This window comes from Peromyscus maniculatus, chromosome X, assembly GCF_049852395.1.
Source record: "Peromyscus maniculatus bairdii isolate BWxNUB_F1_BW_parent chromosome X, HU_Pman_BW_mat_3.1, whole genome shotgun sequence".
In the NCBI taxonomy this organism is placed as follows: Eukaryota; Metazoa; Chordata; class Mammalia; order Rodentia; family Cricetidae; genus Peromyscus; species Peromyscus maniculatus.
The window spans coordinates 61,381,959-61,399,661 of NC_134875.1; the positions used below are offsets into that span (position 1 = coordinate 61,381,959).

Below are 17,703 nucleotides of genomic sequence, written 5' to 3' on the forward strand. Positions count from 1 at the left end.
TTTCAGGAGACATGCAGGAAGAGAGAACCACAACTCAAGAACTGTCTAGATTAGATTGGCCTGTGGAGCGTTTCCTTCACTGTTGAGAGATGTAGGAGGGCCTAGCCTACTCTAGATCATGCCATCTCTAGGTAGACAGGCATGGGCAGTATATTAAAGGTAGTTGAGCAAGCCAGTAGGCAGTGTTCCTCTACAGTTTCTGCTTTACTTCCTGCCTCCAGGTTCCTGTATTGAGCTCCTGCTGTGAATTCCCTCAGTAATAGACTGTAACCTGTAAGCCAAATAAGCCCATTCTCCCCCAGGTTGGTTTTATTCATTGTGCTTATCACATCAACAGAAAACAAACCAGGAGATGGCATTTTTATTTGTGATGTGGATTCATTTGATAAAGCATGGAAATGTCCTCGCAGTATGATGATTTACAAAAGTTTCAATGTCAATTCTTTCCCTCCCTCCCTCTCCCCGTGTCTCCGTCTCTCTCTGTCTTTGTCTCTGTCTGTATCTCTCTCACTGTAGGTAGTTATGTGGACTAACAATGGTAGACCTCTAGAGGTTTTCACTTTAGGTTTTCTTTTTAAGATTACAAGCTTCCTTTTCTTCTTTTAAAGAATGTAGACCATGGTGTAGGATACTTATTCTCAGACTTAAAGCTGCTAATCAAAATGGTCAGTACATCTGAATGAAAGATGCTACTGAAATTACTGTTCTGTACTACCACAGAAAAGCTAACCTTGTAAGTATGTTAATAAAAGATAGACTATAATTATAGCCCTTTAGTAAAATTGTAGGGCATAGGAGCTCCCAGGCTTTCCTGAAAGATAGAAAGATAAAGAAAAGAGAAAGTGAAGTTGATGAGATCAGGGCCAACACTACAGAAAGGGAGAGTCTGCAGACTTACAAAGTCTCTGAACATAAAAGAGCAGAGGGGGAGGATTAGACAAATTCTAGATTGGTACCTAGTACTCTGGCCAGAGACCAAGGGAGCTACATATATAGACATTGCTTTTACCAAGTCTGCTTTTCAGGGAATCGTCTACAATAAAAATCCTCACCCCATATACTTTAATAAAAGAAACTCACAAAGCATAAAGCCATTTTTCCAAACATATTGTATGTTAAAGATTGCCTATACAGTATCTTAAGGCATGCACAGAATATGCCCTAGGTTTGACTCACTGTAGAAACTCATCTTTATAACATGATTTTATAGTACCTTCTTAGATTTTTTTTAACTTCAATATCTATATGAAACTTCCATTAACATTAACATACAGATTTATATGTTCTCACGAAAGGGTGTGTGTTTCCAGGTTTTATTGAAATAAGAGCATCCAGTAGACACTATTTATTATAGGCAACATAGAATTTGAAGAGTAACATAAAATTCTTTTAATTTTAAAAGTCTAATGTTTATTTACTATCCTTCATCAAGAAAACACAGCACTTAAACTAATAGTCACACAATACATAATAATTACTTGATGCTTTTAACAAGTGCAGCTGCTTCTTAGGCTTAACTATACTACAAAATGCAGAGGACAGTGTATGACAAATAGCGTATCCAATTGAAATTGAAGAAATAATCTTCCAAAATGGAATGTCAGACATATAACAGCATTTCACTGTTGAGTATTTTCAGGAGCAGTGATGAGAGGTGCTAAGCTATGGAACAGGGGAATCCTGGAAAGGGGACTATGGGCAGACACAGATACTGTTTCTTCCTCCCCCACCCTTTGTTCTTTCTCACTGTTGTTTGCCTTTTGAGTGGGGATTTAGTGAGATCTAGGATTATAATAGGGATTGTTTTGCTAAAAGCCTGGTAAGAAATTGAAAACACCACCTTCCCCCTTGCTTTGCTCATTTTAGAAAAGAAAGTGTATGTATAACTGATAGGTACCTGAAAATATTATTTAATTGTATTAGTTTAATTACAAAAATCGTAAGATGGATTGCATATGCAACAAAAACAGATTATGCAACAAATACCTGTTTTCAGATTGACTCAGGACTATTTATGGAGTGGTTCAGCCTTAGCAATGACTAAAATCAGATTTGAATGCTATTATAAATAGGCACAGACTGTCCTTACATAACTTGTATTTATATTTATCAATAAAAGCTGAGACTTAAAGCTTGCAGTAATAAATTTGTGGAGAAAGCAGGGAAAATTTATTATCTGTGATCCCTTCTTTATCTCTTCCTATTACATCTGGGACAACTGTAGTATTTAGGTGATATAACTGAATCTTAGTGGAGGGATTTTCTATTTTAAGCACAAATCATGCATTAGAAAACCCAAAGTAAAAAATGAACATAGCAAATGTCAGGAAATTAAGCAAATTAAATGATACCATCAATAGTAGGCAGCACTGTCAAAGGACTAATAAGTGCAGTTAAACAGGACCAGGAATGGTTAAGAGAGCTTTGAAAGTAGATAGGTAGGCAACAGAGACATTTAATGTCAAGGCATAAAAGATATGTCGAGCACAACAGGTATTATATTAAGCCATCAGACTTTTGATTATTATTTTACCACTTGGATAGCTGACACAGATGGGTATAAATATAAGTAAAAATCTGTGAGGTGTTCCAGCTATTAATTTGCACCAGTGTTAAATGTCAATTATAACTAGTGCTAGTATAAGGAAGATTTGCATCCCAGTTAATGTAATTACATAATTTCAAATTAAGCTTATTTCCAAAAGTGTAAACTACAAAAACTGTTCATGATATATAATCTTTCAAAGCAGGCTTGTTATGCTTAATTTTAAAGTACTATTTGTCTTTTCATAAATGTTCATATGCCAGGTATCAAATGATATGTTACATTTGTGAATTCTGTTGTAATTAAGCTGCAAAGAGTCATAAGTGGGGGGGTGAAGGGTGAGTTAACTTCATGTTACTTTAGAAAAGTAACATTTATATGATAAAAATATGACTTCCTTTCTTCTTCACAGGCAGTCTTGACATTATAAAAGGGACAGAATAGAACATTTTGGAGTACATATTGAATTCCTCACTTTCATAATGAAGATGTGGTCCTCTGTAATCTAAAATTAATTTAAAGCTAGTGAAGAAGAAGTAATATTCTACTATGTCCGTTTTGTTCTCTCTTATTCAAATTTAACAAGTGGTAGTAGTTTTCAGAACAAAATTCACAAAAGATTTAAAATTAGATGTCCAAGTTAAATTAGTCAAGTTTGTCTTCCATTATTTAAATGGGACATATTTTTCATATTAACTACTTTGAAAATTACTTTCTTCTCAATGAGACTTACACCTCAGTCGAGTGAACTTCAGAGCAGTGGCCATTTCATAAACTGCATGTTATTCAAGTTAAGACAAAGAAAATGACAGGTATGGTGGGAGAAGAAAGAGAAGACACAAGCCTCAGCACTGCCTCAGTAGTCTGTCCCAAATGTAAGTCTAATAAGAACAGTTTTTCATTTGCTCATACTCTTCTTTGACTAAAAGTATGTCGGGTTTTTTGTTTGTTTGTTTTTTTCAAGTGACAATGGTTTGTTTTGCATCCATTTTTGATAGTTCACAGCTCATTCGGGTTTTCTTTATAGCACACTGACATCTAAGAATGTCATTATTGTGAGACCAAAACAAGAACAAGAATAATACACACCTTGCAAGTGAATGGGAGACCAAAAGAGGAAAAATGTACCTTGAAGGTTAAGGGCTCTGTTTGCAGTTAAGACAAGTTCCTGTTTTCCCCTAGGTTTGTTTGACCCATCTGCACTGGATGTGCTTGATCATATGTAGGTAGAGGTATGTGGGAAGGAAGTACATCAGGATGTATGCTTGCCCCTGATTGGACCTGATGGGAAATACAGTGGCCCTGTGCTTTTGTTTTTTTAAGCCCCTGCAATATGTGACTTGTGGTCATTTCCTGAGAACCCAGGAGTGGACCTGGCCAAAGTCTGTAATCTTGGCTAGTATTTAACTAAAGCTTCCTTCAAATTTTGCTCAAAATTGTGGAATTGGTTTTTCTCTTGCAAATCTCAGGATTAACACTGTAAGGGCTAAAGTAAACCTGTGACCTCCACTTGTCCAAGGACATATACCTTACTGGAATGGGGGATGTTCATGTAATTCATATGTTTTTAACTCCCCTAAACAAGTTTGGTTGCCCAACTGCATAGGATGTGCTTGATCACATGGAGGTACATAGGCAGGAAGTATGTCCAGATATATGCTTACCCCAATTAGATGAAGGCAGGAAGTACTATAGCCTGTGGGTCCTGCCTTTATGAGTACCAACACTACTGTCTGGGAATCTTGGATATGGACCTGGCCAGTGTCCATTTCCTTGGCCAGTATTAAGTAAAGCTTGCTTTAATTGGACAATCATGGACTTGGTCTTTCTCTTCCCAATTTTCAGGTTTAATGGTACACATCATGTCTAATGGTGACACTAGTACGACAGTATTCATAGAGCACCTGATTTGTGTTGTTTTTCAAAAGTGAAAGACTGATTTGCAATTATTTATTTATTTACCCACTCTCACTGCAACTCTCCTATTCCAATCAGCTGCTACTAAGATGAACTAAGCTAAAAAAGAAGCAGTATGGCCTTCGACACCTCACTGTGGCTTTTGCATCACTTAGAAAGTCAGCATCTCAGAGACCTCACCCAGGGATAAAAACACTTGGATCTACCTTAAAGCTCAAACTTACAAGGACAAGAGAAATAAGAAGGCATGACAGCATGTAAAAGTACAGCAGCTGCAATATTTCTGAAGTAGGACACTCAGAAAAGGGCACAGGCTATTAATGTTTCTAGGAACATCATGCTTAATTCCTCTGTGAAAGATTTAGCAGCTTAGTGGAAAGATGCAGCTAAAGGGAAAAAAACAGTCTGAAAGAAGAGCTCTGCAAGAAAATTTGCTTAAACTAATATTAGAAAGAAAATAATTCAGAAGTGGTTGCCTCTAATAATCTCCTACCCTAAGGCTAGAAGAAAAGGTCATAGCTAATTGGTACAAAAGCAGCTCTGGATACTTAGGAAGTGGTACCCAGTGATGAATTTCACCGAAATACTACCCTTTACCTGTAATTATGCCAGGACACATATTATAAATTATAGGGCCCAGAACAGAAGGCAGAAAACAACCACACTTCAAAAATGAACTTCTTTTCTGTTTAAAAACTTTTAAAAGTCACAATTAACTTTTCTAATCTGATCAAGTAGGGGGATAAAAGCTATCAGTGGTAGAGAACAGAATTGAAGAAGTAAAGTAAACTGAAGTCATACATTATAAAAAATATTTCTTACATAATTTCATTCAATATAATCATAATCAAAGACAGCACTTTTCCAATACCATGCTGGTTTAGGTAAACAGATAATACATACTGCAGAGTCTTACTATAACTAAAATTAGCCTTTACATTAAGAAAAGGGAGAAGAATAAAAAAACCCTATGTTTTCCAAATATCAGAAAAATATGAACATATTAATTATTTTATAAGTGGTGTAATTTTTATAAATTTTGTTTTATATACTTAGTAATAAAGACTTCTCCCTAGAATAGAACTTAATTATGACCTGTCCCAGTAGGAATTACTATTTTATTTGGATGACTTGTGAGATACAAAAGTAAAACAATAAATCTACCCACTTGCTCCTTGAAATTTAAAGCTTCTTCCCTTTCACTGAATATGTGACTATCTGCCAACCTGTAAATGAAAATGTACTCTGAACAGACAGTTCCCTTTTGAGGGTGAGGTGTGTGTGTGTGTGTGTGTGTGATTTTTTTTACAGAATAATATTTGCAGCCATTCTATAATTGTCTATATCAATCATGGATATAATAGTACAAAAGTCTGATTATTTACAAGATATCTTACTTCCATGAGCATTTCCGGTGCTAAGAAGGTCAAAATATGAAAATGGCCAGGAGCCAAGAATTTGTCCAGAAGTTTTTCTGTATTCCTTTCAAAGATCATTACCTCCTTCCTGTCACCCAAATCAGGATAATTTTGCAGGAAGAGAGATATATTGAAAACAATATGTATTGTTATTCTCACTTCTCTCCTCAAAGGATAGAATGGCCAAACTTGAGAAATGAAACTGGTTCTAAATAGTAAATGATGCTGAAATAACTAGATTCCCCTGATAGTTCTATTTTTTTTAACCCACAGTCATTGTGTGGAATATAAGATGGAGAAAATGGAGACAAGGAATGGTTTTGTGAAAGAGAGAGTGTAGCAGGAATCTTAAAAGTTCTTATTAATAAAATCAAACCCGAGGCCAGTTATTGGGGTCAATGCTGCTAGATCAGAGAGACAGAACAAGCCACAGCTATCTCACCTTGCCAGTTCCTCAGCTGGTCCTGTTTCCTCAGACTGGAAGCCTCTGAGTCCTCATCCAGAATGAATCCCAGCTGAACTGTGCTGCTTCAAAGCCTGAAAGCTTAACCAGCCACATGCTTAACCAGCCACATGCTTAACCAGCCAAATGCTTAACCAGCCAAGTGCTTCTAGTTTCTGGTCCTCACGCCTTATATACCTTTCCGCTTTCTACCATCACTCCCTAGGATTAAAGGCTGGCTTTCTGGGATTAAAGGCATGAGTCACCATGCCTGGCTGTTTCGAAAGTGGCCTTGAACTCACAGAGATCCCAGATGGGTTTCTGACTCTGGAATGCTAGGATTAAAGGCGTGTGCTATCACTGCCTAACTAGTGGCTTTTCTGTTCTCTGACCCCAGATAAGTTTATTAAGGTACACAATATTTTGGGGAACACAATACCACCACAAGAGAGCATGAAAATAGCAGAAGTTTTTGACTGCAGCCTCTGAGAAGAGGGTAAGTGTTATGCAAGGGCCCCATGAGTGCAAATCACAGGAAGCATAAAGAATAGAATATGGAAGCATAAGAATAATGCGTAATACACAGATCTGTGCAGATGGCATTTAGCTTGACCATAACGCTTTCTCTGTGCCATGCATCTTTCTCTACCAGGAAGTTTCCATTCTAAATAAGACATGCAAATTGATCAATACTATTTATGGCAACTGAAAAAATATTCAAATTGCCAGATGGGAACATTAGTCTTTTCATGTGCCTTCTTGGACCATATCCCATTTGAATTCAACATTTTATTATTTCTAATAGTTTCCTAAAATCTCATTATGTTGGAATTGTATTTCTAAATTTATTTTCTGTTTTGGCCCGTTATTCACTAATCTGTTATATCCTATCCCTAAGTATGGGCATCTCTTGGGTCTTCCATGTTAGGGCTCTTAGGACCATTAATTGAGGCTTTTAATATTTGCTATAATAGTCGCTTTAGGGGGTTGGAGAGATGGCTCAGCAGTTAAGAGCACTGGTTGCTCTTCCAAAGGCCCAGGTTAAAGTCTCAGCTCCCACATGGCAGCTCACAACTGTCTATATCTCCAGTTCCAGAGGATCCTACACCCTCACACATACAGGCAAAACATCAATGCACATAAAAAATAAAATGAGAATAAAAGTTAATTTAAATTTGCACACAAAAAATACGAATCTACACTTATATAGTAGGAGTTTTTTTTTAGTCTTTTTTTTTCTTTTCAGAAAAGTTCAATAATGCTTATGTTTGATCCTAACCATCTGTTGATATAGTGACCAAATTACATATGAAAATATTAATGTATGAAGCACTACCATTTTCATGACCTTATCACTTAAGGTATTACTGATATACACAATTGACATGTTGTCTCAAACATATGTAAAATCAATACTGGATTATCCAAATAGAATCATACTGCTTAACTATAGGCTAGTTCCACATATTTGAACATAACCTATCAATCACTTTATTAGGAACCAAAGTAAGCATTTATTTTTTTTTATTAACAGTCATGAATTCTACTAAAAGAACTAGAACTTATTACAATTTTTCAATACAGAAAAAAATTTATGCACTATATGAAACAACTATATCAAAACCTTATACTTTGTTTTGTCTTTTCACTTCTTTGTGTCCAGAACGTACCTTGCCTCCCTGAAAGCACTGCAGAGTTGTAAATAATGTATGAAAAAAGTTCCTTGTTCACTGCCCAGAGAGTACTATACTGCTTACCTACAGTGTACAACATCTATGCTAGACAAACAACAGAACAGGCCACTAAATCTGAAATCTCAAGTTAAAATCTTCCCAAGTGGAAAGGGAAAATACCATCTTAGATTCCATAAGGCCTTAAACAAACAGTTTAAATCCTTAGAATGCTCCTACATACCAGATTAAAACCCCTGAAACTTCAGAAAGGGCTGTTGTCCTGAGTAATTTAGCGAGAACATTGACTTAAGTCATCTCTAAAGGCTCACTACTTCTGGAGCTTACTTCTTGGTCTTAAGGGGGCAGATTGACAAAATCTGATGAGAAGATGTTAAAGCCAAAACAAAAGGCTGTAGCTGTCATTCTAGTTTTCATTTTTTTTCCCTGATGGTATTTAGGAATTTTATGGAACAAACTGTGATTTGAGCATAACAAACAGGTGGAGGTCAAGTTCAAGTACAATGGATACAAGAGTAATGGCATATAGTTAGATTCAGCTTTAAAAAATTAGAATATCACTGTTTTTCTTCACTTGTCAAGATTAAAAATTACTGAATAGAAAGGTAATATGAAGGTATGATACAGAGGAGACATTCAAGTTCTATCATAAAATAAACTCTTCTTTCATAGAATTCTATTCATAATGATGGAGATTCATTTTTCTATTTCCTTCATGCCTAAACTTCAAACTTCAGAAACAGCTTTAGGTATCTTGAAGAGACGTTCTGGTGAGTTCAGCATTTTTTATTATTGTGAAGGATTCAACAAGTAGTTGTCAAGAGCATACACCACAATGAGTTTGCCACTACAGGCTAAAAGTACATTTCCATCCTTTAAAGTAAAACATGACTATACTACTTGTAGCAATTTTTAATACATAGTATCATCTCTATCTTAGAGAAACTTGACACTGGCCATAACCTTAAAAGCTTTCCTCATCTGTGCATGGAGACACAAGACAGTATTCCTAGCATTACATAACTTGAAGCAGACAGTCCAGGTGTTGCTGTACAGAGAAGACTCTGTGCCAAACAAACCCAAACAGAACAGAACAAAGCAGAACAGGCCAAACTAAAGCAGATGGAGATGAGCCCATAATCAGGGCCACTGATTTTGGAATATTTTTTTTTTTAAGAATTTGGTTTTCTAGAAGTTTTAGGTGCCCAGTCTGATGAACACTTTGCCAGTGTTTGTAGTTGCATTTGCAACTGCTTATACTAGACTGATTTCATATATATCCAACTATTTATTACCAAATGAAAGGTTTGTAAATAAGCAGGTGATCTTGTGAGTTTAGCTCCTCAATGTTAGCCTGACTGTGAATTGCTGACATAGATGTAAAACTAACAAGAGGAATTTATTACTGTATAATGCTGTCCTATTTTCTCTCATACTTCAGTATCTAAAGAATGCCTGATATATTCATATTCTCATAAAAACCATATTGCATTGACCTTATCTCCTACTGTCTTACAGAGATCAACAATGAAGAAAAGGCAGCATAGATTATTGTATTGTGTTAGAACACACAAGCAAAAAGTGATTGAAATTTCTGTAGAGAACATCATTAGTGCTTGCTTAGAACAGTTTTGCATATAAATCAAGCAGAAATGGTCTGTGCTCAACTTGTTCACTATTGGTTAAAGAATGATGAAAAATAGACCACACAATAATGCTTGATTTCTAGTATCATTAATGCAAACCTAAATTTTATCAATCAATACATATGTACTTTTCATTGAGAAATGAAATAGAAAACTAAGAAAAGAAAATATTATACAGTGAATATAGGTATATATTTCATTTTATGGTTTATATGGAGTACGGAAAAATAAATCTTAAGTACTTGGACTTAAAAATTAATAGCACTTTGGATTTCACTGCAATCTGAAATCTATGCTATTCCAAATCCTCGCCCCATTCCTGCCATGTCCCTTCAACACATTCTTAAAATGATTTTTAAGGTTTAAGGTTACCAATGAATTCCTGTTAGTTAAAATTTTTATTTATTCATTCATCCATTCATTTATCTATTTATTTATTTATTTTTAGTTTAGTGGAGTGTAACTAATAGTTTAGGATGGTTTCAAACTCACTGCTATCTAAAACTGAAATGTCACTGCAGGTTCAGTTTCCATTTTGTGGTATGTACTCCAAGAGCCTAACCATACTATGAATGCTATACTTTTATTTCCTAGGTGGTTGTTGTTTTAGTTAGTGTTTCTATTGCTGCAATGAAACACTGTGACCAAAAAGCAAGTTGGGGAGAAAAGGGTCTATTCAGCTTATACTTCCACATTGTTGTTCATCACTGAGGGAAGTCAGGACAGGAACTCAAACAGGGCAGGAACCTGGAGGCAGGAACTTATGCAGAGGCCATGGAGGGGCACTACTTACTGGCTTGTTTACATGGCTTGCTCTGCCTGCTTTCTTATAGAACCCAGGATTACCAGCCCAGGGATGGCACCACCCACAATGGACTGGGCCCTCCCCCATCAATCACTAATTAAGAAAATGCCTTACAGCTGGATTTTCTGGAGGCACTTCCCCAACTGAGGCTCCTTCCTCTCTGATGACTCTAGCTTGTGTCAAGTTGACACAAAACCAGCCAGTACAGTACAAGACAATAAAGTATGCTACACACTAAACAGGATTTTGTAGGCTAATGTAATATTCTAGTATTTATAAACTAGAGACCAATGAACTTCATGGGAGAGAGGTCATCTTGAATGAGAAAGAGCTCAGAATGAAGAGCAATCTTGACCTATCAATACTAAAGCAAGAAACATAACATTCCCAAGAGTTTAGTTATCAAGGAACAAACGTGCTACCAAGTGCAATATGGTATATGTCACAGGCTTATCTTTGGGACTACGTCTGATGAGACGGGCTGTCAATGAAAAAATTCTGTATGGCTCTGAGGCATAAGCAGTGCTACTGGGACACAACTGTGAAGTAAAATTACAGAAGAAAGAGGCTTCCTGCCCTCACTTCATCCATGATGACCATGAAATTCTGATACCATGAGGGCCATGAGAGTCCCAGCTGCTATCACATGCAGCAGGCATGGGGATGTGTGGTACAAGGGAAAGAGTAGTGCATGCATCTTTTTGGTTATGAAGTGGCTCCTGAGAACTCCATGAAATGCTTCTGAGACCCCTTCCCATAGCTGAAGTGCTGAGTGTATAGAAGGAGGCAGACAGAGCCAGCAAAACATTTTGTATGTATGTGAAGCAGAGAGGAGTGGGGAAATGTGAGCTTTATTTCGAAGTAATTTTTTTCTAACAGAGTTGGTTTGTTTCCTCTGCTGTATATAACATTGTCGCTTGGCCCCTATCTATTATCAGATGGTAAATTATAGCTTCTCATTTATGCTGTTATCTTACTGATATATAAAAACTAGGAGTGAATATCTCCTGAGTTTCTTACTTTTTCAAATGCAGTTTTCTTGATTGCTCTGTGTTGTTCTGAAGCCAAAATAGATTTACTTTGTTCCTTGGTTTCATTTCTTCACACTGTTTCTTGTATGAGTATCAGTAATATCAAAACTATATATTAAAATCTAGTCATAACAAAAGTAGCTATATTAGATAGCTACCTGTTGCAGAGATACCCACTTACATTTAATAACAATGGACAAGGAAAGAAGCTGTTGGTTTGGCTGGAGCAGAGAAGCCAGCTCTAGATTTCTATTGCTATTTAACAGTAAAAACTAATTTGGAGTTGTATATTTGTATTTTAAGTATGTTTTTTATTTTTGTGAGGCCTTGCTCTATGTCCTTCTTCCTCAAAAGCTTATGCTTGACCTTATTAGGGCAACATCAGGAATATTGATGGGTAATTTTCTCCAAAGTGAATTGTAAACACACTGAAATTAAGTGTTATATTAAAGGATATAACAAAGAGGGTCAAGATTAGATTAAGCAAATTTTTAATTGATAACTCTATACTTAATTGTTAAGGGAAAACAAGATGATTCTTTTATGCACTAAACTTTGAGGGAAAAAAATATCGTATTCTAGGGACACAAAGGAGAAATGACAGAGGTTGGAGGAAATTTTTTAATTCCTGTGCCACACAGATACACTATTCCTATGTCCATTATAAAAGACCACATTCTTGTTTTCCTAAAAGGTATATGTGCTATTCAAGGCAAGTGCCTGGTTTGGCTTCACAGGTACAGTTCCTAAACCTGTATATGGCACTAAGGGGGCACTTAAAAAAATTCTACAATTGAAGTCATACTATCTTTTCCTATAGCCTCAATATCTCCTCTCAATTCTGTTACAATACTGAAAAATACTCTCCTAAGTATTTATTTTATTTGTTTGGATGTGTATGTGTGTAGGTCAGAGGTCAATATTGGGTGTCTTCCTCTCTCTCTCTCTCTCTCTCTCTCTCTCTCTCTCTCGCATCTCTTTTCTTGCTATTTAAAAAATTCTTCAATATTTTACTTGTTTATTTTGTGTGTTTGTCTGTGGGGAGGTTTGCATGAATGCCACAGCATAAGTGTGGATGTCAAAGGACAACTTGCAGGTGTCAGTTGTTTTCTTCCTTCATGCAGGTACTAAGGACTGAACTCCACTTGTCAGGCTTGACTGCATGTGCCCTCACCTGATGAGTCACCTCACCTGTCCCTGATAAGGTTTTTCACTGAACCTGGAGTTCATCAATCCAGTTCAGCTAGACTGGCTGCCCAGCAAGTCTCAGAGATCCTCCTGTCTCCATCCCTTCAGCTTTACATTTATAAGCACAAGCCACTGCACCCCATTTTTACATGGGTGTTGGGAATCCAAAGTCAGGTTCTCATGCTTGCACAGTAAGTACTTCACTTGAGGGAGAATATACTTTAAGAAGGCAAGACAAAGCTCTTAAAGGCAAGTCTTTGTATGTGTGTGGTTGTCTCATGTATCCCTTGCTGTAGTTTACATGTCCTGACGCATCCCACTGATCATGTTCCTATTGCTTAAAAACCTTAGATTTCCACTGTCTAAAGAATTTCAGGTTAGCCGGGCGGTGGTGGCGCACGCCTTTAATCCCAGCACTCGGGAGGCAGAGCCAGGCGGATCGCTGTGAGTTCGAGGCCAGCCTGGGCTACCAAGTGAGCTCCAGGAAAGGCGCAAAACTACGCAGAGAAACCCTGTCTCGGAAAGCCAAAAAAAAAAAAAAAAAAAAAAAAAAAGAATTTCAGGTTACTACATTAGTCTCTAACTCCAGCACTTCATAATGTGTTAATGTGTCACTAACTTATTTTTTAGAGTTTCTCCCTATTTTTATGCTTTTTATATCCTATCTGGCTTCAATACTACATTGTTTGCTATTGTGAAAAAGGCTTTGCTGTTTCTTATTTCCATGTTTTTCTTTATGACATTTCATTTTACTTCAGCCATGACTCTAACCTCCATGACCTTCACCTTCAATACTTTTTTCTATGATTATTTTCCTGATATATCCAATAAGTCATGCTATTTTCTTCCTCTGCATTTACATAGTATGTTGTTTTTTTAAAGATTCATTTATTTATTTTATGAATATGAGTGCTCTATCTGCATGTACAACTTTAGGCCAGAAGAAGGTATAAGATCCCATTATAGAAGGTTGTGAGCCACCATCACGTTGCTGGGAATTGAGCTCAGGACCTCTGGAAGAGCAGCCAGTGCTCTTAACCACTGAGCCATCTCTTCAGGCCCCAGACAGTATGTTATTAACACTTCTTGTTTAATACCTAATATGTTTTGTATTATTCTGTAATCTTTCTGTGCTGTTTATCTTTCATAGAAGATACAAGGGTTTTATAACTAAGGGAATCTTATCTTAATTATTTATGTATCTTCTATCATATCCGCCACAGTACTTTTCATGGAATAGATATACAACAAATTAATGAATATTTAGGATTCATTTCCCAACCTGAGCTTGATATTAGCAAATCCTGTGACATAGGTTACTATTCAGTCAGTGGGTATCAGTACAACCCATGTAGTTATCTGTTGCTTTTGTGCATTCTGACTTGTTGGAGCTTACATCATACTATTTATTGATATTTTTTAGTAACATTTGTGATATGAGAATCTACCCTGATTCAGCTGTCAACTTGACATAGGCAAATATTATTTGAGAGTCACAATTGGGAGATTGCCACATAGTCAAATTGGCCTGTGGTCATGTTTGTGGGGCATTTCCTTGATTTCTAATTGATATGAGTGTTCAGGCCACTGTGGGAGGTGCCAACCCCTGGTCAGGCTCCTGGTTCCTGCCTTGAGTTCCTGTTTCGGGTTCCTTTGGTGATTAACTGTAATATTTAAGCGGAAATAAAGCTTCTCCTTCCCAAGTTACTTTTGATCATGGTGTTTTTTTTTTTTTTTTCCCCGAGACTTTCTCTGTATAGTTTTGGTTCCTGTCCTGGATCTTGCTCTGGTTCTGCCTCCTGAGTACTGGGGTTAAAGCTGTGGCCATCACCACCTGGCAACCATGGTGTTATCATAGCAACAGAAAGCAAACTAAAATAGTGTTCCAAACAAAAATGGCATACTCAGGTACACTCAGTTAACTGAATCAGAGGCAATAGTTGGGAATGCCTTCTTATTTGCCTATGATGCTCTTTGGGTGTCTCTCTGTATGGCTGATAAGAGGTTCCATGTTGAAGACTGGTAATTTAGGCAACTAATATAGTTTATCAACACTTCATAATTTTGCTTTTCTGCTTTTATCTTATCACATTGAAATGGCAGTTATGCTAAATTTCTAAGAATTCCAGTGTAGAGTGGGGGAAATTTTGAAGATATCAAATCAAAGTGATACTGGAATGGAACCAAAGCACGCACCTAAGAAACCATGTAATTGGCAGGCAAAGGTGATCTAGCTCAGGAAGGAAAGACAGGTAAAAACCTGTAGAAGTCTCTAGCTTTGCTTCCATAAAGAGGAAGTTTCTTCTTCTTCTTTTTTTTTTTTTGTTGTTGGCTTATGATGCATTTTCTCTCTCATCTTCCCTCCCTCCGATTGCACCCCCCCTCCCATTTTCTTTTTAACTCAGGATGCAGGATGTCTGCTGTGGCTGTTGCCTCTGGGAATGACTACCAGAGAGCTAAATGGACAATTTTTTTTTAAACTTCATTTGCTTATGGGGCAATCTAGCTCTAAACCAAAGGACATCACAATTAATATAATTATAGTGTTTATGAGGATACTCCTGGTGTTTCACAGTTGACAACACTAGAATACCTTGAGCATCAAATGTACAGAAAACCCATTGAATGACCACTCTGTCTCATATAGGCTCTGTGGAGTCAGTAAGAGATATGAGACTTATCAAACAGGGGCTTTAACAAATGAATATGTTCAGAATATACAGACTAGAAGATAATGACATCTTCTTTTTGAATGGTCCAGAATAACATGCTTTAATTTAAGAACTTTATTAAATTTCTTAGCAGAGAAATATACTGATTAAAAAAATTATTTCAGTTTGCCTTTCCCCAACTACTATTGTTAGTGTTACTCTTAATGGATGGAAGGAACCTTTGATGGCATGTAGACACTTGCCAGTTTACACAGGGATGAAAGATGAAGGAATGACTGCTTCCTATGTGTCGGGAGACATTTCTCTTAGCCTTCTGCCATAAAATATTACTTAAAAATTTTTATTATGAACATAAATACACATATTTAAAAAATTGTTTTCTGAAGTTTCACATAACCATTAGAGAGTATTTTTAGTGACTTTATATACATAAAGTAGTCTCCCCTTCCAATAAAAATGCTTTTTTCCTCTCAAACCTTGACTTTAAGCTAATCTCTATAAGCTTTCCATGAAGGGCTAAATGGAACATTAACCATTATCTAAATAAGAAATTTACCCAAATGGGAAGAAGATAAATATAACTTAATGGGCTTCAGCTATGAATTTCACTAGTGCCCAAAGCTTTTATGGACAACTCAGTACTGACTACCACTCAGTACTGAGTACCACACTTTCCTCCAGATTGTTAAATTTCAATGGCTACCAATTTCTATTCCACTAATATACAATAACTTTAAGTTTAAACGTAACATTTTCAGGGAATATAGGCTAGTTAAGTCAAATTATAGTAATTTAAATTAAGTAGCATTTGTATAATTAGTATTAATTTTTCTTTTTTCAATACTTATCCAAATAGCTTTATAGCTCATGAAGGGGAAACAAAATCAATATGCCTACTTTCTTTTTTGAGATCAAGAAAGATATGAAGGAAACATATGAGGAAGTGCTAAGATAAACTGATCTGGGTTACCCTAGAGGAGTTACTATTTACCCTACCCACACTGAACACAGAAGGATGACTGTCTAGTCCCACTTGTCTTACTTCATTTATGTATGTCCACACTGAGACCAGTTTTATAGCATACCTTTATCTGTTGCTAATAAAATACAAAAGGAAAAAAACAAAAAAGCACCACAACCAAAAAACAATTATTCCATGATTTTTTGATTTTTGAGGATCGTGGCGATTTTTCCCACGATACTATAGTGAAAACCAAAAAATGAACTGTAGAAACAAGCTAATTACATTTATGGTTTTTAATCACCTTCTACCCAAGCCTCATGCTCATAAAACAACAATTAAAATATTTAATATTAAACACAGTGGGAGTCCTTATTTCTGAGTTTTTCAAAACGCATGATTATTTTAAGATACATTTATAGGGTTAAAACTTGTAAACTTATTACACTAGTGCCTTACCCAGATTCCACATACCAACTGAGATCAAGTGAGACAAAACATCTTCCTGAGAAAGTTTACTCTTCCTTTTTTGGCAGAACAACTTGGCGTAGAACATTCACATTTACCAAACTATGGCATCTAAAGTGGGTCTTACCCGGATTCCTTGGAATTCGCTTTCTGCGGTCTCTAAACGCTGCACCTGACTGTAGGGCTTCCAGAAGATTATCCATCACTCCGGTCTCATCACCCTCTGGAGGACGAGAGAAATCAGAATTAATCTTATGGCAATTAAAGTTAAACTACAGGAAAATAAGGGGAAAAATTCCTGTCAGATTTACATAATACCCTTAAATTAAAGACATATATCTGTTTTAACATAATGGGTCCTGTCAGTTTCTGGCATCATAGACTACTTTGCTTATTACGCACCATTAAGCAAAATTCATGCCAATCCCACTGTTCTTTCAACTTAAAGACCTTGTCTTTTGTATTATTGATGACATATTCAGTATGCAAATAAACAGTAGCTGATCAGCTACTGCAGCCTTCCTGTTAAGATTCTTCTAAGATATTCCTAAGCAAGAAACCACTGACCTGGCTTAATGCAATCAATGTGCAGGGCGTGATTTGATGAAGCGGAGGTACACAAGGTTAAATACTGATTGTATTAATACCTTCAGCATTCAACCATCATCTGCGATTATCTCAAAAGGCACTATTTGCAAAACACATTTGCATTCAATTCTTACCTAATCCATATCCTTTACTCATTTTTAAACGCTGACATTCTATAAAGAAAAGGTGACCACATCATCTGAAAGGCCACATTTTATATTGAGAGACATCAGCCAAAAAGTCTCATTTGCTTTTTAGAATGCTGGTGCATGCCTAAAGGCTTTTCTTATGGGAAAGCACTATTAGAAACAAGAATGGAGAGTATTCAAAG

At 36.4% G+C, this 17,703-nt stretch overlaps 1 protein-coding gene and 1 long non-coding RNA gene across 5 annotated transcripts in view; one reads left to right on the forward strand and one right to left on the reverse strand.

The window, feature by feature from the left end:
* Positions 1 to 17,703, reverse strand: part of Diaph2 (diaphanous related formin 2) — a 748,266-nt gene that overhangs the window by 130,591 nt on the left and 599,972 nt on the right. For all 4 annotated transcript variants that reach the window (XM_076562125.1, XM_076562124.1, XM_076562122.1 and 1 more), the window contains one exon: positions 16,912 to 17,007. In XM_076562125.1, the coding sequence (XP_076418240.1) occupies positions 16,912 to 17,007 (96 nt within the window). The remainder of the gene's footprint in view (positions 1 to 16,911; positions 17,008 to 17,703) is intronic.
* LOC143270875 (uncharacterized) overlaps positions 1 to 17,703 on the forward strand; it is a 198,678-nt gene that overhangs the window by 22,047 nt on the left and 158,928 nt on the right. The window lies entirely within an intron of this gene.